Raw genomic sequence first — 25,623 nt, forward strand, 5'->3', positions numbered from 1 at the left:
TAGAGTCTGCTGGACATTCTTTTTTCCTCTGCCTCTCCCCCATTTGCACTTGCCTGCTCTCTCTCTCACTAAAAAAAGAAAAAAAATAGAAAAAAAAAAATCACAAATTTTTTTTTTTTGTAAAAAAAACTACAAAGCTATTCCTTTTTAGGTAAGCAACACATTTCAGTTGTAGCTTTAAGAACACAACACATCTGAATTATTTGCATCTTTATCAAAGCACACTGAAAGCAATATTTAACTTATGAGGCTTTATGATTGTCTCTTCTTTCATTGTATACTGTTTTCTTTTTTTTGTATACTGTTTTCTATGCACAAAGCATTATAATACACATCAGGAGTACAAAAATGTAAGCATAATTAGTTTGAATTATTATAATGGCTTGAGAGGTAAAAGAAGTGAAGTGACCTATGTGAAAGACAACCATTAATAACCACAACCATGGCATACTGGAAAAAAATGTATGCTCTATCAGCATGTGAATCTCTCTCTCTCTAATCATACAAAAAGGAAAACATTACAATGTCTATTGACAGTATAGGGTTTGGGACTTTCGTGTATCTTTCATTTTGGAGGTTTGCAGTGTCCGATGGTAACTGTTTCCTATCTAGTTCATATTTAAAGATGTTCTTCTACATTCAAGCCAAATGGCTTTCTACCGTGGCTCTTGACTTTCAAAGTCAAAAAGTCTTTCCTGGGTGATAATGCAAGAATAACTGTGATTTTTCAAGGGAACTAGCCATGTTGCCCTAAAACAACAGACACTCATGTGAACTTCTACAATTACTGGCATTTAAAGTCTAGAGTTTCTGATTGTTGACTCAAATTTCTTTGCCACATTATCAGTTGTTTGGAACAATGACAACAAAATACAACTGGACAAGAAGTTCAGTCAACTGCCCAAACCAGAAGAGATACTTTTCCCCCTGCCATATCCAGACTGTGCCTTTATTCAATGAATCTTTTCTGGAAGAGTCATTCTCACACGTAAGGCATAAGGTCTCAATATAGCAGTGACTGAAAACTGATGTTCTTATCAAAGAAATGACAGCCCCAGAGAAGGATCAGATAAAACAATGTTATTTCCTATACCCCAAATCCTAAGTAAAAAGACTCCCCAGAGAACTACAAAACATGGGAGCCTAATTTTTTGTTCTTAGGTATCAAGGTTAATGATCTAAGCTCTCCAAGGTTTGGAGAAACAAGTGGAAGTAATTGAAGTAAAAGTGGAAAGAATGACCGAATCAGAAGTTTAACAAGGCCTTCCAGCTGAAAAGAATGTAAATTAAAAGTGAGAAGAGGGGATCCCTGAGTGGCTCAGCAGTTTGGCTCCTGCCTTTGGCTCAGGGCGTGATCCTGGAGACCCGGGATCGAGGTCTGCATTGGGCTCCCTGCATGGAGCCTGCTTCTCCCTCTGCCTGTGTCTCTGCCCGCCCTCCTGCCCCTGTGTCTCTCATGAATGAATAAATAAATAAATCTTTTTTTTTTTTTAAATGCCTCTTTGCCTTTCTTTTTTATTTTTATTTTTATTTATTTATGATAGTCACACACACAGAGAGAGGCAGAGACACAAGCAGAGGGAGAGGCAGGCTCCATGCACCAGGAGCCCGACGTGGGACTCGATCCCGGGTCTCCAGGATCTGCCCTGGGCCAAAGGCAGGTGCCAAACCGCTGCGCCACCCAGGGATCCCCCCTTTTTTTTAAGTGAGAAGACATGAAATGCATCACAATTCTAATGTCAGCTATTAGATCTAATGGACTTACTGTTAGATCTAATGGACTTACTTCCCTCTTCAATAAGAAACTTTTATTCCTGGGTACCCTATTTTGGTTCTTATCTCTATTTCAGTTACAACCACAAAAGTATGGCCCCATCTGAAATTTATGGTCATAACTTAACAATTTTGTTTTTCTCTCCAGTCATGTTCTGCTTTTTAGGGAGCAGGAATGGAGAAAGACAGCAGGTTGAAACTCAACTGGGATTCTACCAAGGAGGAAGTAGTAGGAGGGGGAGCAAAGGAATAGAAGATATGTGCAAGGATGAGAGTATTATGACAAATCACAGCTAAAAAACAGACAAATGAAAAAAAAAAAACAACAGACAAATGGAGACACAGGGGGGCAATCAAGTTGTAGTGTCAAAGGATCGAAGGTCAAAATGAGGATGAATTGTTACAACAGGGATAAATGAAGTGAGGTGTGCAGTCAAAGAATTGAGGTGGTGAAGATACTGATAAGATCTAAAGATTTATTTTATCTATTAGGAGAGAGAGAACATGGAGCCCGACACAGGCTGGATCTCATGACCCCAAGAATGTGGCCTGAGCTGAAAGCAAGAGTTGGACACTTAACCAACTGAGCCACCCAGGCACCCCAAATGACAAATGCTCTTTTATGGCAGCCCGAATGGCTCAGCGATTTAGCGCCTGCCTTCGGCCTTGGGGCGTGATCCTGGAGAGCCAGGATCGAGTCCCCCGTCGGGCTCCCTGCATGGAGCCTGCTTCTCCCTCAGCCTGTGTCTCTGCCTCTCTTTCTGTGTGTGTCTCTCATGAATAAATAAATAAAATCTTTAAAAAAATGCTCTTTTAAAAATACGCAGATAAATTATTTATGAACAGTATATATAGTATGAACATGGGCTGGAAGTATATAACAAAATGTATAATCACAGTCACCTAAGAAGAGGGGAAATGGAAATAGAATCTTATAAAAGAAGTCAACTAGCAAGGGTAAACTTCAACTTTTTCACAATGTTTTATTAGTTCAATAGATGAGAAAAAGATTATTATCTATACCTATAGGGAAAACAACCAATCATTATTTAATTATTACTCTTTAGGACAAGCTCTTCCATTTTTTATATGTCATGTTAGTATATATAAAAGGGGATAATTCAATTAAAAATAATTTTTTTTTCATTTCAACATATTTGTAAGAAGCAGCCTGATTATTTGTATATTTGGTTAGAATTACGACACTAATTCTCAGTTCACAGAACTGTTACAAGTAAGGCAGCATGATAAATAAGACTGATACTTACACTGGTGTGTAAAATAGCTTATCAGTGAATCAGCATGTCTAATTACAAATAAAAATACATAAAGCCCACATATAAAGTTGGTGTGTAAGACCAACTGTATGTGAGAATTCTAATCAAGTTGCTAAGTTCTGTTCTGACACAAATGAAGTATTAAAAAAAAAAAAAAGACATCATCCCTCTCCATTAAAGAGACTGAATACTATTTTAGAAAGTTCAGTTACACTTGAGTAATTAATAAATCAATGGGCAGATAATGAAGATGTATCACTGGAAGACAGTATATTCATTTCAAAATACAACTGATATTTAACTTGTAATGATCAGTGACAGTAATGAACTTTGACAGCTTTAAAATTGAGAACCTTGGGATCCCTGGGTGGCGCAGCGGTTTGGCGCCTGCCTTTGGCCTAGGGCGCGATCCTGGGGACCCAGGATCGAATCCCACATCAGGCTCCCGGTGCATGGAGCCTGCTTCTCCCTCTGCCTATGTCTCTGCCTCTCTCTCTCTCTCTCTCTCTGTGACTATCATAAATAAATAAGAATTAAAAAATAAAATCTTTAAAAAAAATAAAATAAAATAAAATAAAATTGAGAACCTTGCCATATATAAAACCACAAATCTCTCTAAATTTCTATGATTTAAATGAGGAAAACTTGGAAAAGCACACTACAGAGAGTATATTTAATATCTCTGGGACACATGGGTGCAAGTGCTTCTAATATCAACTTAATGCACCAAAGAAATAAAATTTTCAATAAATACATGCATATTATTTAAATCTTATGCTAAGTTGTACATCAAAATAACACTGAATCACATAAGAAACTTAAAATTACGTTAGTACCTTTCATGTAACAGTTCATTTCTAGGCAACACAATTGTACGGTATACAAATATAGTTAAGTAATACATTAGGAACTTATACAGAAGTAGTATCTGTGCTCACATAACAGAGCACAGAAAAGCCCAAGTTTTAGAAATATTTAATATCAGAAGCGTCAAAATTGCCCTGGTTATTAAAAGAATTACTTGTTAGAGTAAATTTCTGTTCTACACTCCAGAACTATTAGAACAAAGCAGGATGTGCATTACTAGCAAATATCTTTGGTGACTGTTACCTACATAAAACTGAAAAAGGACACCCTTCTTACTATAAAGATTCTGATTTAAAATTGATTAGGTTAAAATATTTAATATCGTTCCTTAAAAATATTTAAAAATAGGGAAATAAGATAGATTTAAGCAAACACACTTACAGTTGGTAATATCAGGTGGTGCATAGCCATCATTCATATACATACTTGTGGGTTTTGCCACTTTCAAGTAAACAAAATCAGATGTGTTCTTTAAGGCAGTTACTGCTTCTTCGTGAGTAACTTCTTCCAAACACACACTATTCACCTAAAAGAAAATTCCAAAGACATTTGTTTTAGGACATTTTCACTTGCTTTCTGCTTTTTGGTTATAAATAATTACCAAAACACAGGGAAAAAGCAGGAGTGATTTAAGGAATATAAAGGTATGTGAAAAGAAAATACCCATTTTTACCGTCCATCACATCAGGAAGTTGTTTATGTATGTTAATGGAATAGCCAATCTTAATTCCAGTCCTTATTCCTCCCAATACCCAAGCCTAATGTTCCTTTTACTCTTAGGTATTTATGAGTATCTGTGGGAATATTTTAGATTTTTTCTTAAGAAAATGAGACTAAAGTTCTTATTCTGCTACTGGAATTATAATATAAGGTATCTTAAGTCATCTTTCCATGTTGGGACACACAGAATTAAGAAACTGTTGCCCAAGGGATGCCTGGGGGGCTCAGCAGTTGAGCACTGGCCTTCGGCCCAGGGCGTGATCCCGGAATACCATGATCGAGTCCTGCATTGGGCTCCCTGCATGCAGCCTGCTTCTCCCTCTGCCTGTGTCTCTGCCTCTGTGTCTCTCTCATGAATAAATAACATCTTAAAAAAACCCAAAAACTGTTGCTCAGTACACCATTGTGTGGTTATATCATAATTTATTAAGCCATTCCAAAGTTAACAGATATTTAAACTGTTCTAAATAAAGGACTGTAGTAAATTTATGCTGTCATAGAATGTGAGAATGTCATACCCATCTACTCAGGTTTTTGCCAACACTGAACAGTATCAATTTATAAAAAAGCATGTTTCAATTTGTAGATTATTACGTTTTCACTTTCACTGTTAAATACTCAAGTTGAGACTTCTTTCAGTTATTTGTTAATCATTCATCTATCTCCTGTTATAGAAACATAACTGATATATACCCTGCAGTCTTGCCAAACTTACTAGTTTATCAGTAGGTTCCTTAGGATTTTCTATATATAAGTAAAACTTATTTGCAGATGTAATCTTTCCCCAATCTGAATGTCTTTTTCTTTTTTGTTCCTGACTAGACTCTTCAGTACAGTCAGAATAAAAGTGGTAGTTGTGGCTTTCTAGACATTTGTCCAGTTTCATCTAAGTTATCTAATATGCTGGCATATACCTATTCATAAATACCAGTATTTCTTTATGTCTCCTCTTTTTCTTGATCAGTGTGGCTAAGGTTTGTCAATTTTGTTCACCTTTCCAAAGAACCAGGTTTTGGTTTATCTTCTCTCTGGTTTTCCTATTCCTTATTTTATTAACTTCTACTCTAATCTTTTATTATTTCTTCCCTTCTGCTAGCTTTAGGTTAACTTTGTTCTTTTTTTTTGGTAATTTTTTTTTTTGCAAAGAAATAAAACACTAAAAATATTTCTAATGTTTTAAATTTCGAATGTACTCAACAAATACTCATTTTAGTATATTTTTCATTTCCCTAATTTGTACCTGTATAATTGACAAGAAAGATTTTAATGTTCTGACAAAAATTTTTAAAGATCACAGAACAATCATTAATTTTTGCCACAGATTATAATACTGCTTCACAAAGTTTTAGCCATATGGTCATTTTTATGGTCCCACACTACCATGTAAGTGAAGGACGCTTGGATTTTGAAATATACAGCTGTGATATACTGTTCCTTTGGTGGTCTGCAGGGAGCCCTGCATCTTGGTGTTCACGACCCTATAAAATCCAATCCTACAGTGAACCTTGCTTGGTCATGTAACTAGCTTTAGCCAATGAGACATTAATAATTGTGATGCAAAGAGAGGATTGATAAATGCCACACACTGGAGCCTGCCTTTTTGGTATGCCCCTCTTGTAACCTGGTCACCATCCTTGAGAAGCTTAACTTAGCCACGTGGAGAGGCCACTGGCTAACAGCTCCAATTGAGAGCCAACACCAACTTGTCTGCCATATATAAGTGAACTTGGAAGTGGATTCCTGGATCTCTAGTTGAGCTACCAGGTGACATTATGCAGAACAGAGGCTGTCCTGGCTGAACCCTACCCAAATTACAGAAGTGTCAGCAAATAATTATTGTTGTTGTTTTAGCCACTAATTTCTGTATTTTCTTTTTTTTTTTTTTTTTTTAATTTCTGTATTTTCTTAAGTAGCATTAGATAACAGATAAAGAGCTGACAAGATTTGTCAAGGGATTCAATATGGAGCATAAAAGGACAATGAGCCTGAAGTTTTAGACCTGGGTAAACAGATGTGAAGACTGTGCAACGAACAGGATTTGAGGATGGTGGGTGAGGCTTAGGATGAAACTCAGAAATTTATTTTTATTTTATTTTTTAAAGTTTTTATTCATTTATTTATTCATGCAAGAGAGGCAGAGACACAGGCAGAGGAAGAAGCAAGCTCCCAGTGGGGAGCCTGATACAGGACTTGATGCCAACACCCTGGGATCACGGCCTGAGACAAAGGCAGATGCTCAACCCAGGCACCCCAAAAGTTCCTTTTTAGATATAATAAATTTGACATGATTCTTGAGATTTATGAAAGGAGACTAGGTGAAATCTCTTAGGGCTTTTCAACTGTTCTGCTAAGAACCATGGTTAAAAATTTTTATAGTTTAGCCAAGCACAAAATGTATTGTGTATGTATGTAAAAACAAAAGTTCAGAAAATAATACTTACGCCTATCATTTGCAATGATACTGTAAGTTATTTGACCACCTATCAAAAAGAAAAAACGTACAAGGACCAAGTCCTTTCTCACTTCAATGTTTAGAGGTTAGAGAGAAGATGTACCAAAAGGGAGGATGAGAAGGAATGACTAGTGACATAAGAGGAATATCAAGAAAGAGGGTAACCGTTATAGAAAATGGAAGTGGTCTGAAGAAGATGGAAGTTGTGCTGAATGCCTGATGGCAATTAGGCTGAGAATTAAGAATTCAGTAATTTCAGTGGAATTATGACAACCAAAGCCTAACTAAATGTCAATCAGGACACATTGCTGGCTTTCCAACCACTAAAATGGATTCTGGAAAAACCATAAAAGAAAACATAGTATCTAAGAAATTAAACAGTACAAATGAAAAACTCAGTGAAAAAAGGCAGCTATTTTCAATGGGTGTGTGTGTTAGGATTAGGGGCTAGAGTTAGGGTTAAAAGAAAAGCAGTCCAAAGTCAGCTCTTTCCTCTTCCCCATTATCAACCTGAAAACAATCTCCTTGCTTCAGCAATAAGCAGTAATGGACTGCATGTACAACAAAGGAATCATTTATATATTGCTCACAGGAGTGTACATTTTTATAACTGGTTTGGAAAACAAGATGTTTTTGCTATAATGTTACTAAGAGGATATTCAATGACCACTGCTTTAGGATAAATAGTTAAGTGAAACTCTTGTATGTACATGTTCACCAGACACAAAGCAGCTCTCCCTAGAATTATTCATACTACCAAAAAAAAAAAAAAAACAAAAAACAAAAAAGATGGGGATCCCGGGGTGGCTCAGCGGTTTAGCGCCTGCCTTTGGCTCAGGGCGTGATCCTGGAGTCCCGGGATTGAGTCCCGCATCGGGCATCCAGCATGGGGCCTGCTTCTTCTCTGCCTGTGTCTCTGCCTCTCTATCACGAATAAATAAATAAATAAATCCTTTAAAAAAAAAAAAGCAATAACCCAACTTACTACTGTATCAGATCTAGTTTATGTGCCTTTTCAGATTTTCTTGAGCCTACATGCCTACTAGGCTTTGGCTGTGTGCTTACTGGAGAGTCCTGGCTACCACTTCTCTCACCTTGTCTCCTACCATTACCAGATCTTTTAATCTTTTCTAGGGTAAGGGCTGCACTTGGCATGACTAATGTGTTACACAGAAATGAGAGCTGTAACACGTCAAAAGCCTGTGTTCTGGTCTGTCTAGATCACTGAAGCTCTGGTTCTTTCCATCACTTCTCAGTTCAGAGGAAATGCTATACCATGGAGTATGGGAGCTGGCTTCCCTAGCATTTGCCCAGAGTAGCTGAGTAACAGTGCAGAAATTAGGGACAGTTACCATTCATGGAATAGACTCTATCTAACAAGAGATAGGGAGACAAATATTTTCTTTTCCCTGGATGGCTGGATCTAAAGTTTAATAGTGTCACATCACCTGACTGGAAGGCTGTCCTATATGTCAATTAGTGACATTTTCTTATGAAATTATAGCCAGCTCAGAAACATAATACCTTGTATTGACTTTCCCCTATTCTCTCCCTCACTTTTCATTTTCATTCACTCTAGCTTCTGAGATTACATCTCCCAATGAAACCTTAGCACGGTACCTTTTCTTCAGATGTTTTTCTAGGGAACATAGACTAGGATCATTATTGATGAAGACTGGATAAATAAACTGCAGTATAGATCTGGAGCTATATTATGTAGAGGTGAAATGAATAAATTTTTAGCTCTAGGCAACAATCTGGATAAATCTCAGTAAACCAATTCTGAGTAAAAAATAAAATTTAAAAGACTACATTCAGCACAACAGCCTTTTTTTTTTTTTTTGTTTTTTTTTCACAACAGCCTTTAAGAACATTTTCAGAACAAATTAATATTAAACAAGATATTTAGGCATAGGTATGTGATTAAACAATTTTTAAAAGCAAATGAATAAAAAACAAGTTGTTGATATTCTAGTTTTGATTTTAGCAGTCTTCATTATACTATAATTAAGTAACAAGAAAAAGAAAGTCACACACAAAGGGTGATACTGTGTTTAAACAATTCTGTGCATCCAACTCCCTAGCCCTTCAACAAAAAAGAGTAGGAAAAGGAAGGAAAAAAAAAAAAAAAGAAAGAAAAGAGAGAGAAGCTAGTAGAGGGGGAACAAAGGGGCAAATAATACCAAGAACCATTTTTCAGGTTTTGATTAAAAATTAGTGTTCATTCATTTAAATATTGTTTAAACATTTTTGGCAAGAAAAATTTCAGTTTTTCCAAAAAAAAAAAAAAAAAAGAGGAGACATGAAAATGATTTTTAAAATAACAGCTTTCTTATACTCACTGCTAAAAGTTTATCTCCAATCTGAAGTTTACCATCTTTATGTGCTGCACCTCCTTCAATTATCTTGGTTACATAGATGCTATTATCCCCAGGAATATGTTGATTTCCAACACCTCCAGCAATGCTGAACCCAAGACCTGTTTGGAAAATACTAGTTTTGAAATTTCATCATTTAAAGTATTTTTAAGTCCAGAAATGGTTGAAAACTAGAAGGTGACAGTCTTATCACACTCATGTTTTTTGGTTTTTTTTTTTAAATACAGACGAATCTATTTGTCTACTTTTTTTTTTTAAAGTAGCCTCCACCCCCAGCATGGGGCCCAGAGGGGGGACTTGAACTTAAAACCCTGAGATCGAGACCTGAGCTGAGATCAAGGGTTGGATGCTCAAGTGACTGAGTCACCCAAGCACACCTATTTGCCTATTTTTTAAGTCTTACGTGTTTACTTTGTAGTCATTGAACAATTTTTTATATAGATGTTCCTACAGTTAGAAATAAGTTCTGTCCTCTCTGCCCAGGTTACTTCTTAAGGTCTGTTTGTAAATGCGTTTGTTAGTTCAAAGAGGCATTACAAAATTATGTTTCAATTTTGTTCCCATCATGATTGTGTTTCTAACACTTTTAATACCTTCATAAGAGTAAAACAATTGAGAAAAATAATAAAATTTTTTGGTAGTAGGCAGAACTAATAGGCTTCACAATGTGGATAATTTTGTTCCTTTTCCAATATTCTATGAATTACTTTTATTTTTTTAAAGATTCACTTATTTATTTTAGAAAGAGAGAAAGTACACATGAGTCAGAGGGATGGGGGGTGGGGGAGGAAAGGGAGAGTATGAGAGGGTCTTAAGCAGCCTCTGTGTGGAGCCTAGAACTTTTTTTGAGCCTAGAGCTTTAAGCCTAGAGTTTGACATGCATGATCACATGACCCTGAAGTCAGGGCCTGAGCTGAAACTAAGAGTTGGAGACTTAACAGACTACCACTCAAGCGCCCCTCTGAATTTTTTAAAGAATTTCTGTAATTCATAAATTCCATAGCTTCAATACTAGACAAATTTGTAGCTTTCTATTCTTTTTTTCATTTGTTGGAATACTACTTCTTCCATAAAGTTACAAATTAGAATAAGTAATTATCCTCAATTCCATCAATGTTTTCAAAACTCAGAAATCAAGTATTAACTGTCCCCATTACAGATGAGGCTAATGACATACTCATAATTACTTCTTTCTTTTAACTTAGCCCGTGTATCTGCATTTAATACATTTTGTAGATTGATGATTACAAGTTAATAGCAACAGTATACATAAGTTCCAAGTGCTAAATAGAATTCTACCTAAGACAAAAATCAGCAGAAATTAAAGAGAAATTCTAAAAATCCACACAAGTTCTGTAGATTACTAGTACTGTTAATCTTAGAATGTGTGTCACTAGTAACTTGATAGTTACATTTATCTCAGTAATTTCTTACTTGATAATCTGTCTTGGTTTCACTATTCCATACCTTTAGGGCCTTTAATAAGCTTTATTTCCATTATTTTTTCTGATACTGGTTTCCGTCTTTTTACATACAAGCGTACGATAGACCCTGCTTCTTTCAATGCTTCAACTGCTTTGCTATGTGTCACATCACGAACATCTACTTCATTTACTCGCAATATACAGTCATTGACCCTGAGAAGAAACCCAAAATATTAAAAATAAAAATTAAATATTAAAATATAAAACTTACACATTGACAATTTTTTGTCATTTTCATTTTTAAAGTAGAGAATTATTTACTATAGAAAATATATACAAAAAAAATATATACAAAGAAACTTCAGGTTAAATTCCACCGTATCAAATAGTCATATAAATAATAAATACAAATATTTCCTGAGGGCCAACCAAATAAACAGTGCAGATAACAGATTACCACACAATAATATTAAATAATAATGATAGCTGTAATTTGTATGGTTCTTGTATGCTAATTATGTGTAAGCATTAAGATAATTACAAAAATAGCAAATATTTATTTAGCACTAACCACATGCCAAGCACTTCTTTGTGTTTTATTATTTTTTTTATTTTTTATTTTTTTAGTGTTTTAACCCTTACGACAACCTGGAGAAAGTAAGGCACAAAGAGTTTAGAATTTTCCTAAGGTCACCCAGATAATGACTGATAGAGCTGTGACTCACAGAAAAGAAAACTGAGGTTCAGATTGAGCAATAAGTTTAAGGTCACAGACACAGTGGTGGCAAAGTGGAGATAACTCATTGATTTATCCAAAAATAATTTGACTGCTTTTTCAATATGATACATAAAAAAAATAAAAGTTATATCTTGAAATTTATATGAAGCTAATGATTACATTACTTAATTAAAAGGTTCTTCATGTAAATAATTTATTTAAATTTGACACAGTAATATATTTTTTTTAAAGTTTGATTTGTTCCTAGTCCTAACTTCTCCCCTAGCTCTGGTCTCAGTTTAAATTGCATAGCATTTCATTAAGGGGAAAAATCATATGAAACTGGGCAGGGAAGGAGAACAAAACCCAATTAAAATATTAAAATTGATCCTGATGAGCTTCTTTGTAATTAGCTTTCTTAAGAGGAAAGAAACTTATGTGAAGACAGTTATATGTTAGAGTAAGTATTAAAGGTATGTTCTTTAGTGAAACAATTATTTGTGCTTAATTTTCACATAAGCACAAATAAAAACACAATTGGGAATTGTCTGCATTTACATGAATGGTCAAATTATTAATTTTATATCCAAATGATTTCATTAATAACATATCACCTTTTCTATCCAATGAGAAGTTTAGAAACTGAAGAGCTGCAGAAGGTATCAACAACCTTAAAACCAGACGTTATTTTTAACAGACCATATAGAAATCCTTAGTCCTAAAACTTTAGACTGTTACTACTTTAGACTGTTACTACTACTACTACTACACACACACACACACACACACACACACACACCCCCCAACAAAAAAGGGAACAGGAAAAGTGCCATAATCTATGGTCTAAGGAAACATGATTGTAGAAGATATCTACAATGGAACACTACATTTAAACAAGAGACCAGTATTACTTTCATTCATTCAATTAAGAAAATGTATCAATTTATTTAAACTTTGCATAATCTTTACTTTTTGTGGTATGGGATACAAACTCAGATATATATATATCATCGCTTGTATATCCTAAGTTTGTATACATGTTTCTTACCCAGAAAATAAATGGAAAACATTTTGTGAATATATTTAAAAATACAAAAGGCATTCTATGATTTCTATACATTTGCTTACAAACATTTAAAATAATCAAATTTATGATTCAACATGTTATAATATCAAATTCCTAAATGAAGAGGGAAACAATGTTTAGTGTACAATTGTCTCATTTGTTAGAGTATCTACCTTATGTTGGTTATTATGATAGTGCTTATTTGTATTGATGCCTTGGTTCCATCTGCCTAAGGAAAAATATACAAGGTATATTCACCATCACAACATTAAATGCAAAACATACCGTAATCTTCCATCTTGGGCAGCTGCTCCCCCTGCAATAATTTTGGTAATGAAAATACTTGAGTCATCTCCAATGTGTGGGTTGTCCGTACCTCCTGCAATACTGAAACCAAGCCCTGAATTTCCCTAGAGATAAAGGAAAAAAAAAATTAAGCCTGAATATGAATTACCTTTCTTGATAGATTCCAGTCATTTTAGGACCTAGGAACTGTAAATAACATGGGAACACATTTATAAAGGTGTATATATAGGGGATATGAAAATTCTAAATTAAGAAATATAAGGAAAGCTCTTTTTTTTTCTCTATGTAGAATTCAAAGGCATTACTTCTGAGTAAGTACTAAGTTCTTTTGAAGTAAAGTATGTGGATCATACTTGGATCAGTCACCCCTCTGCAAGGTCACTATTAGGTCTCTTTCTTTTAGAATGTATCTCACTCATGTTTGGTAAGGCAAATGTCTCCTAGGAGAAAAGTACTGAGGTGATCTTCCTGGTACAATTATTTCTGAGTAGGTAAAACTAACATTATCTCAGCCTTTTAAAAATGGGGTAGAGGGTGCTACTTTTCTTTTACTAACCTTTCCATCAGCTGACTTTAAAATGACCAAATTGTATCTATTAAAAGTCATCATCCTTGACATGTTTAACCAAGATACCTGGAGAGCAAACGGCATTTTTTAATTCCGAAAGTTCAACCTGAGAAGCCAACTGGTGAGTTTTCTTGTTAACAAAATCAATTTTGCCAAAGAGGTGCTACTTGTTACTTGTTTCACGTACTGGGTTTCTGAACAATATTTTCTTTGAAGAAAAGTTTCTACTGCTACCAAAAATCTTTAAAGACAATTGTTCTAATCAATGGTATTAAAAAATGTTTGTTTTTGCAAAAATGTTCTATACTCTGGCTTTTAGGCAACTTGAATAAGCAGATAAATCTAAACTGGTAACTGTTAAATATTAAATAGCTTAAACATTCCCTCTACTATGATGTATTTTAAAACTCTATTTTAATAATTTTTTTGGTCTAAACTCTTTAAGAGTTACTAGAATTTGGTAATAGAATCAATAAGTTATGTCATGTTACCAAGTTACTCAGGTACTCAAAGATTTTTTCTTTGCTTTTTTACAAATTGAGATAAAATCTACATATAACATCGTATAAATTTAAGGTGTACAATGTGTTGATCTGACATTTATATATTGCAATATGATTACAACTATTGCTTTAGCTAACATCTCTATCATGTCTCATAATTGTCATTTTTTTCTGTGGTGAGAATATTTAAGATCTAGCCTTTTGCCAATTTTTAAGTATATAATCTAGTCTTGTCAACTATAATCAGAATGCTGTGCATTAGATCTTCAGAAATCAATCCATCTCCTAGTTGCGAGTTTTTATCTTTTAACAACATCTCTCCAATTCCTGGTACTCAAGTTTTATAAGTAAGAAAAAAAACAATGTCCAGTCTGAGCTAAATGAAATTTTTTAAGCTAAATGAATTTAAAAGGCACTGGGAAAGAATGAAAAATGAGTAAGATAAAAAGTTAATTATATATCAATTATATCTCAATAAAGCTGGAAAAAATATCATATTAAAATATGTATACTACATTAATATTACACTTGAGAGTTATTAACCTATTTTACTTAAACAGGTAACCCAAATTTGGATAGTGGGCAACAAAGATCTAGTATACATATAAAAGATCCTTTCAGGTCTATTTCCACTCAGAGTCCACTGTGGCTTCACAAAGAAGTTAATCTAGTTATCTAGAATTTCAGTCTTAAACATTCAGTTACTTAGGCAATTTTCTTGTGTGAAACAATTCATTTCTTAAAAACGCTCATCAGACAAGGTGACATTACTGAAATACATCATCATCTAAATGCAGATACTCTTAAGGGGTAAATATTTCAGAAAAATTCACAAATCTAAATCGTACCCTTAAGTTATTTTTGTCTGGGGGAGTATATAAATTATCAATAGGATCTTGTCCACTAGAACCATGGGTTATCACTTTGCTAAAGAAGAAAACTGTTAACAATAAGCATATTACTAGCATACTAATGCTTTAAATCAATAATGTTTTATATCAAAGATAAAAATGAAATTTAAAAACAAAAATCTGAGAAACTGTTAGACCAGGAGATATGGTAACTAAATGTAATAAATAATAACCAAATAAATAACTAAATAAAAAATAAATAACTAAATGTAATGTGGTATTCTAGGACTCTGAAAGAGAAAAACATAAAAACTAAGGAAATCCAAATAAAGTATAAACTTTAATGAATTATAATATGTCAATATTGGTTCATCAGTTGAAACAAATGTACTCTAGTAATGTAAGATGTTAACAATAGGCAAAACTGAGGCCAAAATAAATGGAAATTTCTGGTATAGCTTTTCTGTAAATCTAAAACTATTTCAAATAAAAAGTTTATTTTTTTAAAACAAGGTTATTAAAGAAAAGCAGCATGTTCTAAAAATACCACAGTATTATAATATGGGTACCTCTAAAAGAAACTAATATTACATGGTTCTGTTTTTGAAAAATCTTTTTTCTCTTGAATTCTATGTGAAAGAGCAGTATATTTAAAGAATTCTTTAGCAACAGATTTATGCATAAAAATATAAGATAATTAAATTTTTACCCTTTCAAGTGTGATTTCTTCATATTCATAATCTGCATCAGTGCCATTAACCTAATGGGGGAGAAAAGAAGTAGCATAGAAATTTAGCGTATAAAATTTGAAATGTCAAGACATTATATTTTTGTATGACTTTATTAATGCAAACCTGTTAAATGTGCTAGTAATCATATAATTTGGCTTCATTTTTAATAATTTTAAATAAAATTTTCAAGGAATAGAAGAGTACAAATATGAGTAATGAGCTGACGTTCATGATATTATGACTTTCAAATACAGAAAGGGTACATACAGCTTTTTATATTATGGAACTTAAACTCTTTTCACTGCCTTGGATCCACACATATAATCAGTTGCCAATTTTCACTGATTCGAATACTTCAATTTTTCTGAAAACCATCACCTCTTCATTCTCATCTTTATTACCCTGATTGAAGCCTTTGTTAATCTTCTCTGGACAAGTGCCAATGTAACCTACCTAATCTCTTACATTAGTATTCTCTGCTGCCCAAATAACTCTAACGTGTTAAGAGTTTACACTGATGAATATTTTTGAAGGCCATGTCTAATAACAGACTTGCTCTAAAACTTTCAGAAACTCTCATACAAGGCTCTGTATGAACTGACCCCAATCTTTCACTTAGCTTCATTCCTAAAAGATATAACTCACTTTTTCATGAGCGTTACATACCATCAAATTTAAATGACTTGCCCCTTCCTTTGCATATCTTGTAAGTTCCCACCTCTTACTTTAGTGCTTCCTCTGTCACAAATTTCACTTATATATTCCATCTTCAAATTTGATTCCTCATTCAAGTTCTTGCTCACATCTTATAGACAAGCACTTTATTTTACAACTTCCAATTTATTCCCTATTCCCTCCTGGAAGCAGTAATTTTCACAGTGAAGGCCATTGGTGAAAGGTAAATAATCCTTGGGACTGGATTCATCTAGGTTCATGCCCCATTGCTTTAACGTTTCTGATATGAAGCTGTACAAAATACCGGAGTCATATAGGGATTGTGATAAACTGCATTTCTTTAGATGCTTCCCCTCTTCCATCCTACATGCTCTTTTGCAACATGACGAAATCATCCTACCATCAAGAGATGTCATCTATTTATCCTTCCCTTGGATGTAGGCAGGTGCTAGATGAACTTTGTTAAAAAGAATGTGGCACAAATGATGCTGTGTGGTTTCTAAAGGTCATATGATACCTTGTAATATATACCTTTGTCTTAGAAGGTACTTTCTTAGAAATTAGGAGCTATAATGTGAGGAAGATCAACTAGCCCATGAGAAGATTCAAATGAAGGAGAATTAAGGCCCTTGGCCAAAAGTCCCAGCTGCACTCCAAACCAGCAACAAGCATCAACTGCCAGTCACATGAATGAGGCTATTTTGGATCTTCCAGCCTTTTCCAGTGTCCCAGCCAATATGAAGCAGAAGAACCTTCCAGTTAACCCAGAAAATCATGAGAAATAATGAATTGTTTTTTAAGCCACTGAAGTTTCAGAGTGGTTTGTTATACAGCAATATTCTGAATATTCTGAATCAACAGAATAATGACATCTATGTAAGCTACTTTGCTTTTTCTTCACTATACTGTAAAAGAAAGCACCCATAATTCAGGTCCAGTTTAGGGCTTAGGAGTTTTTTCTTGAGGGCTTTTGAAATTCATCTCTTTTTGGGTTTTGTTTTTCTTTTCTTTTTTAAGATTTTATTTGTTTATTCATGAGAGACAGAGACACACACACACACACACAGAAGAGAGAGAGAGAGAGAGAGAGAGAGAGAGAGAGAGAGAGAGAGAGAGAGGCAGAGACACAGGCAGAGGGAGAAGCAGGCTCCATGCAGGAAGCCTGATGTGGGACTCGATCCGGGATCTCCAGGATCAGGCCCTGGGCAGAAGGCGGCACTAGACCACTGAGCACCCGGGCTGCCTTTTTTTTTTTTTTTCCAAGATTTTATTTATTTATGAGAGAGAGAGAGAGAGAGAGAGAGAGAGAGAGAGACCCAGGCAGAGGGAAATGCAGGCTTCATGCAGGAAGTCCGACATGGGACTCGATCCTGGGTCTCCAGGACCATGCCCTGGGCTGAAGGCAGCGCTAAACCATTGAGCCACCCAGGTTGCCCATCTTTTGGGGTTTTCTTGGCATTAATCAATTCAAACCCAATTGCTTTGTTTCCTTTCTCATCTAAATAGCTTTTCTTCTTGTTTTTGAGATTATGTTATGATACATATATATACACATGTAATTTTTTTAATCTTTCATTTTGTATGAGTGCTGACAATACTGACTCCATCTTTGGCCCTTTGTCTTGTTCATATGTTCACTTGATGACCTCTCAGGGCCACAAGTTCCATGCCCCTTGGAGATTAATATACATACCTTAGAAATGCCCACTAAAACCTAGATGTGGGAAGGCTTGCTTTGGCCTACCATGAATCTGTTAAGGGATTATAGTCTTTTCTCTCCCTGATGTATAGGTGGTGCCACAAGATATAATTAAAGGTTAGTAGTCAGTTAGGTGCACATGAGCCCTTTGATCTCACTACAATGCCCTCTGCAAGTCCCTTCGTCCTAGAAAATCTGTGAACTAAGGTCCAGACTTTATGGAGAACAGCCATACAGCTGCCATGGATTGTCAAAAATCCGAGTCCCTCACCCACTTCCCCCCTAGTCAGTAAGTTACCTTGAATAAAATTCTGTAAACTGTATGGCATGGCCTGCTTTGTTTTCTGGTTTCCAAGTGCCTTTTCAGTTTATGGGATATTTTACTGTCCCTCCCCAACCTTTAACAGATTTCTGTGCATCTAGAATTCCTACCAACTTGACTGGAAGTCATTTGTCATGAATAAAAATAAAACCCATACCTGCAGCTATACCACTTTTCTTATTGTAAAGGTTATCTGATCATCTTTATTTTTCTTTGCATAGACTTGCCAAAAGTCTGTTTTATCAAAGTAGTTTTAATATTACTGATTAATCTATCACATTCTATGCTATTACTTTCTGCTTTTATTTTTATCAGTTCTTTATTCTTTCTTTAGACTTTTTATTAAAGATTTTTGAGCTGAACACCCAATTCATTTATGCTGATTACTCTTCTATTTTTAAAAACATCCATTAAAGTTAATAAATTTTCTTCAGCACATGGCTTTGGCTAAATCCCAAAGCTGCTACACTGGGCTCTATTTTTATTCATGTGTTTGTTTCTAAATACTCTGAAATTTTATTCTGGAGAACATTTCAACATAACTATGCTTATATGGCCCTTTTGGTGTTAATAAGTCAAATTTCTGTACCTTATGATCTCTAAGAAATTTGAGTTTCACCATTAGGCCTTCTTGAATGGTAAGTATATGGGAAATGTGCTTGGTGCTTAATTTAATGCTAAGTCATCAAGATCTGCTAAGGATTTCAGGTAACATAGAGGGATTATAAAAAGGTAGAAAGACCATATGGACCTTAAATGACTATTTGCTGAACCTTCAATAACTTGAAATTTCCTGATAATTTCAGATATAGAGACAATGTAATAACAACATTAAACATACTCAAACTGGGCTTCAAAATACCAAGAGTACATTAATTACCAAAACCAAAAATTACTTTGTAGGTATCACTTCAGTAACAGTAAAAATGAAAATAAAACAAAAAACAAAAAAACCTGAACAATGCGGTGTAATATTTTCAACAGCAATATGGCAATGTTTTTTAGCAAGACTACAAAATGGATAGTTTGCTTAGTTTTCCTTTTGTATCGTTACAAAATGTGGCTTCCAATAGGAATGAAATGCTTGCCTGATGTATTATTTATATTATATAAGGTTTATTACTCTCAATTAGCATGAGAGGGTGAGACTTAGCATGGGAATAAAACCCAAGGAGATTGATCTTCAGGCAAAATGAACGTATTATTGACAAAATAATTTTCTTCTTTAATAATATGAGAGTAGATCTAGAATACTTCCTGAGAACTGTCATTGTTAATATTTTCTAGCTTTTAAATTTAGGCCCATAAGCAAAATGGGATTGTGTAGGGGATCAAAGCTGGAGCAGAAACTAGAAGTAAACTGGGGCCTGTGAAAGGTACTAAGCAATGAGGAATATTCTTGAAAGTTTTTGAGCATCAAGTAGGTTTAACAGATTTTCCAGAAAAGGAACTATGATAGTATGGAACAGAAATGGAGAGCAATTGGAAAAAAGTAATTTGGTGAGGAAGTTATGGCAGTAGTCTGGGTAAAAAGCACAAATTACAAAGGCATTTAAGAACAGGTGGTAAATTCCTAAATATTAAAAAAATAAAGTCCTAACGTTTGTGGAGAAAAAACCCTACGGAGCTGTAACTAAGAGCAATCAATCTAAAAGAAACCTAACCACCAAAAAAAAAAAAAAAAAAAAAGTCAGATTATACAACATATGTTTAAGTAAGTTGTATTCCATTGATCTATCCAGTTTTGGACCATAAGTATGCTGCTTTAATTACAGATGTTTTATAATATGTTTTATTATCCGGTAGGGAAATATCTCACAATTACTTTTATTTTAAATTTTACTTGACTATACTTGAGTTTTTACTTTTCTTTTATTTTTTTTTTCAAAGACTTTATTTGAGAGTGTGAGCCAGAGAGACAAACGACACAAGCAGGGAGCGGCAGGGGCAGAGGGAGAAGCAGAGCCCCGCTAAGCACGCTCTCCCCAATCCTAATTGACTCCAGGATCATGACCTGAGCTGAAGGCAGAAGTTTAACCGATTGAGCCACCCAGGCGCCCGGACTTTTTACTTTTTTATACAACAATACAGTTCAACAGAAGTTTCTGTGATGATAAAATTTTCTCTAAATCTGCCTCATCCAATATAGGAGTCACTGCCCACATATGGTTATTGAGCACTTGAAATGTGGCTACTGCAAAAGAAACTAAATCCTAAAATTCTCCCTTTTTGTTTCTCTCATCCCTTCTTTCTCCCTTCCCCATCTCCTTTCCTGCCCCCCCCCCAACTCGCTCTCTTTTTTGAGGCTGTAACGGATACTACACCAAAGTTAGAGATTCATCTGGGGAAAATGATGATCTCCACATTATCTTCCTGCAATTAGGTATTCTTTAATGCCATCAGTAAAATTTTATAGTTTTCTTACTAAAAACTGTAATTTCCTGTTAAGCTGATTGCTAGGTATTTTATATTTTGTTGATAAGAGTTATTGGACTCATTTACAACTATTACTAGTATACTGGAATAGCACTTATGAATTTTTAAGTTGTACAAATTTTTTCTTTTTAATACAATTTGCTTTAATTGTGGGTGTGTGTGTATGTATGTATGTGTGTGTGTGTGTGTGTGTATATATATATACATATATATATATGCATGCCATAAATAGGCAGAGAAAAATTTATGACACAGATATCCTCAGTCCCTTATAGGCCCAAATATTTTCATTTCCTCATTAGCCTATACCAATATATTTAAACAGGACAGAATTCTATTACCTAATCAGTATAAGACTTCTCCAAAGGAAGATTTTAAAAGAAGCCCAATTTACTAATTCCTTATTGTTTAGGTTCAATTCAGTAATTCCTTTCTAACTATAAGATTAATATATTGAAAGTCAATATTCTATCAACATTCATGTGACTCATAGTTCCTATTAATGCATAATCTCAGGCAATTAAAAGTTTCAAAGTCTATTACCATCACAAGGTAAGAATCTAAAAATAAAAATGTATTGAGAAGAAAATGTTCTTCCTAATGAAAAATTAACATAACTAAATACAAAGTATTAACCCCAAAAGAATTTACTTATAAGATTTTACTAAATAATGAGCAGCAAATTTATGTTGATTTAAAATTATAAGGAGTAATCAATTATATCACATATGGAAAAAGTGAAGAAGCTTTTAGTATGTAAGAAAACTACAAAAGTCAAATTGAATGAATTTTCCTAAGCATCAGTAATTTGTAGTATGTCTTAAGAAAAAAACAAAAAGACAAACAGGGACGCCTGGGTGGCTCAGTGATTGGGTGTCTGCCTTCGGCCCAGGGCGTGATCCTGGAGTCCCGGGATTGAGTCCCACATCAGGCTCCCTGCATGGAGCCTGCTTCTTCCTCTGCCTGTGTCTCTGCCTCTCTCTCGAATAAAAAAAAAAAAAAAAAAAAAAAAAAAAGATGAGATTTCAACATATTACTTTACTTCCATCTTATTACTAAAACCAGTAAGAACTTAGAATTTTTGTTTTTAACTTTGTCTTCCCTTAACCTTTTTCACTACTTTAAAAAAAAGAACAGGAATGCAGAGAGACAGAATCAACCCCAATGCCAATGAAATTATATCAATTAATACTATACTGAGTATAATACATCATACATAATAGTAAAAGGCTTAAAGCTTTTCTCCATGGATCAGGAACAAGACAAGGATATTTGCTCTTGCAACTTCTATTAAACACTGTAATGGAGGTCCTAGTCAGAGCAATTAGGCAAAAATAAATGCATCTTGATTACAAAAGGAAGAAGTAAAACTATTTGCAGATAGCATGATTTTATGTAAAAATATTAAAAGAATCTATACAAAAATACTACTAATGAGATCAGTAAGGCTTCAGGATAGAAGATCAAAATCTATCATATTTCTTCTTTTTTTTAAAAAAATATTTTATTTATTTATTCATGAGAGACAGAGGGAGAGAGGCAGAGACATATGCAGAGGGAGAAGCAGGCTTCCTGTGGGGAGTCTGATGTGGGACTCAATCCCAGGATCTCGGGATCATGACCTGAGCCAAAGGCAGATACTCAACCACTGAGTCACACAGATGCCCCAAAATCTATTATAGTTCTAAATGAATTCTTAAAAATCCAGTATATTCAATACATCAGCAATAAAAAAATCCATAAATAAAATTAAGCAATTCCATTTACAATAGCATTAAAAGAGTAAAATACTAAGGAATAAATATTAAATGAAATAAGTCTAAGACTTGTACACTAAAAATTAAAACATTATTGAAAGCAATTAAAGATGTAAACAAATGAAACGCCATCCTGTGTTCATGGATTAGAAGACATAATATCCATAAGACAGCAACACTGCCCACATTTACCTACAGATTCAAATCGATTCCTATCAAAATCCTAGCTGTTCTTTTGTTGCATGCAGAAATTGACAAGCTGATCCTAAAATTCATATAAAAACACATAGAATCCAGAATAGCCAAAACAAACCTAAAAAGTTGCAGGACTTATACCTTCTGATTTCAAAAATTATACTATGTGGTACTGGCACTAGGATACACATACAGATCACTAGTAAGGAATTAAGAATCCATAATAAATCCATATTATTTATTTATTTTTATTTATTTTTATTTTTTAAAGAGAGGGAGAGTGCACGTGAGTGGGGCTGGTGTGGGGGGGAGGTGGAGAGGGAGAGAGAATCTTAAGCGTGCTCCACACCTAGCACGGAGCCAGACGCAGGGCTCAATCTCACAACCCTGAGATCATAACCTAAGCCAAGATCAAAAGTTGCATGCTTAACTGACCATGGCATCCAAGTGCCCCAAATCATGTATTTATAACTAACTGATTTCTTACAAGGATGCCAAGACCATTCAACATAGAAAGAAGTTTTTTCAACAAATAGTGATGGGACAGGACAACTGGTATCCACAAGCAAAAGAATGAAGTTGGACCTTTACCTCCCAGAATAAAAATAACTCAAAATGGATCAAAGATCTAAGTCTAACAGCTACAACTACAGAACTCTCAGAAGAAAACCTAAGGGTCCTCATTACCTTGGATTAGGCAATGTTTTTGTTTTATTTTTTAAAAATATGTATGTATGTATGTATGTATTTATGACACACACATAGAGGCAGAGATACAGTCAGAGGGAGAAGCAGGCTCCCTATGGGAAGCCTGATACAGGACTCAATCCCAGGACTCCGGGATTACAACCTGAGCCAAAGGCAGACGCTCAGCCACTGAGCCACCCAGGTGTCCCAGATTAGGCAATGTTTTAAAGTACACATTGAAATCAACTATGTTCAAAAATGGGAAAAAAGTACTTTTACAGTCTATAAAATTATGTACCATTTGATTGGGGGGGGAAAAAAAAAGCATGAGAACTACTACTACTACTTCAACATCTCCAAAGGCATTTTCCTTTGGAGTAAAAAATGTTAGATTAGATTCTGCTGTTCTAGCTGCTTATCTTTAAGGGCTTTTTAACAAAGTAAGTTTATAAAGAAGCACTAATCATTTTAATATGAACTTATAACTACTTTAACATTTGAACGTACATATAAACCTGGATACTAAAATTCTAGTCAATCAACTAGATTTCTAAACTGACTGGACATATCGCACTGTGTAAGTGACCATTAGTCAGCGATAGCCTTTAGTGAAAATTAATCATTTTAATTTAAAAATAAGTCATAAATTTCTATTTCAACATTTCTGCTTTATACAGGTATGGGGAAAAAACCACCAGAAAGGGACAGTATTGCTTTACCTTCTTTAATAATTAACAGAGCAGTGAAACAGCACGAGTACAATGTATTAGAGAAAATGAAGCTGTGATCTTTGTGTATGTATCAAAACTGAACAGGAAAAGCAGAATTACTTAAATGTGTGGAAGAAATTGAACTTACATAAGTTGATGTTTCCAAGCTATCTGTGTTGACCAATACTGGAGGAGGATTTGCCTTAAAGAAAAGAATTGCAAATGTGTTAGCTTAACAGGAAAATTGACACATTGCATATCAATGTTCACACATGTTGGAAGCAAATGAAAGATTTGCTATTTCTTAAATTATACTTTTTATAATTTTATGAGCTTTCCATATGTTAATCAAGGATTCCAGTTTTCAGCATCAGATGAAAAGAAACAGACATAAACAGTTACATTTAATTTGCATTTGAAAAACAAATTATTTCTGCGAAAACAGACAAAATTTTCTTAAGATTTTAAAGTTTACCAGCCTTCTTAAAAAGTCCACAAATATTCTTTGCATAAGAATGCTTCCCAAATTGCTCAGAAATCATTACCTTTATCTATTCTCAAGGATACCATGGAAAAGATTCCAATCTTTTATCTCCCAGAAACAAATTCTATTTTCAGCTCCAATTACTGCTCTCTACCTTTTATTCTAGACAACTCACAGAATAACAATGCTCAAAAAAAAAAAAAAAAGGCAAAACAAGAAAACAAGTAGAATAATACATGTCTGATTAAGTATGGATTGAAGGAAGCTTAGTCTTCTGGTGTTACTGGAAAGTTATTATATAGGTGAAATTAAATTTTAAGAATAAAATATAATAAATATCAAATAAAAAACATATCAGAACATATCAGAAAACTGATGTGATCCCCCTCAAAATTATCTTTCTCCTGTGTATTTAAGAGTATGAAAGTACCATATCAAAAGACATTTTCAGAGAATCAAAAAAAAGACTGTCCTTTAAAGAAATTTTAGGAGAAATGTTTATAAACATTAATAAGTTCTGCTATTCCAACTAACTAAGGAATTATACATAAAAACAGTCTGAAAAAAAATAACGGTATGAAAGAAACATACAAAATAACAATTTTCTTGAAGTGTATGGGCTTTTCTAAAAGGTTCAAGTGTTTTACACTATATTTAGCTAAGTATTAAACCTGGATGATACTATAAAATGCTTAAAGACAACACAGTTGCATGGTTATATAATTATATGCATTTAGGCTACATGAAGCAGCAGGTTAAAAATGAGAATATTATATACATTATTATATATTATATATATATACATCAATATGTATTATTATATATACATTATTATATAATGCAAACATGACATTAACTACTTTATATGCAGGTCCTACCTTTGAATGTAATAATCTATCTTCAAATGATTTAGTGAAAACTGAACCTAATAAATACAAATATTGCTTTAAAAATTTTTTTAATTTAAATTCAATTAACATAATATAAATACTATTTGTAAGATTATTTAAGTAAAATTAGTCAA

The 25,623-nt window shown here is 34.0% G+C and overlaps 1 protein-coding gene across 22 annotated transcripts in view; it reads right to left on the reverse strand.

Annotated features, from left to right (window-relative positions):
- The window catches only part of DLG1 (discs large MAGUK scaffold protein 1), a 236,839-nt gene that overhangs the window by 85,679 nt on the left and 125,537 nt on the right, over positions 1-25,623 (reverse strand). For all 22 annotated transcript variants that reach the window (XM_038583205.1, XM_038583204.1, XM_038583203.1 and 19 more), the window contains 6 exons: positions 24,264-24,317; positions 15,613-15,663; positions 12,961-13,085; positions 10,935-11,104; positions 9,432-9,568; positions 4,299-4,443 (listed from right to left, as the gene is read on the reverse strand). In XM_038583205.1, coding sequence (XP_038439133.1) covers positions 4,299-4,443; positions 9,432-9,568; positions 10,935-11,104; positions 12,961-13,085; positions 15,613-15,663; positions 24,264-24,317 — 682 coding nt within the window. The remainder of the gene's footprint in view (positions 1-4,298; positions 4,444-9,431; positions 9,569-10,934; positions 11,105-12,960; positions 13,086-15,612; positions 15,664-24,263; positions 24,318-25,623) is intronic.

This window comes from Canis lupus, chromosome 33, assembly GCF_011100685.1.
Source record: "Canis lupus familiaris isolate Mischka breed German Shepherd chromosome 33, alternate assembly UU_Cfam_GSD_1.0, whole genome shotgun sequence".
In the NCBI taxonomy this organism is placed as follows: domain Eukaryota; kingdom Metazoa; phylum Chordata; class Mammalia; order Carnivora; family Canidae; genus Canis; species Canis lupus.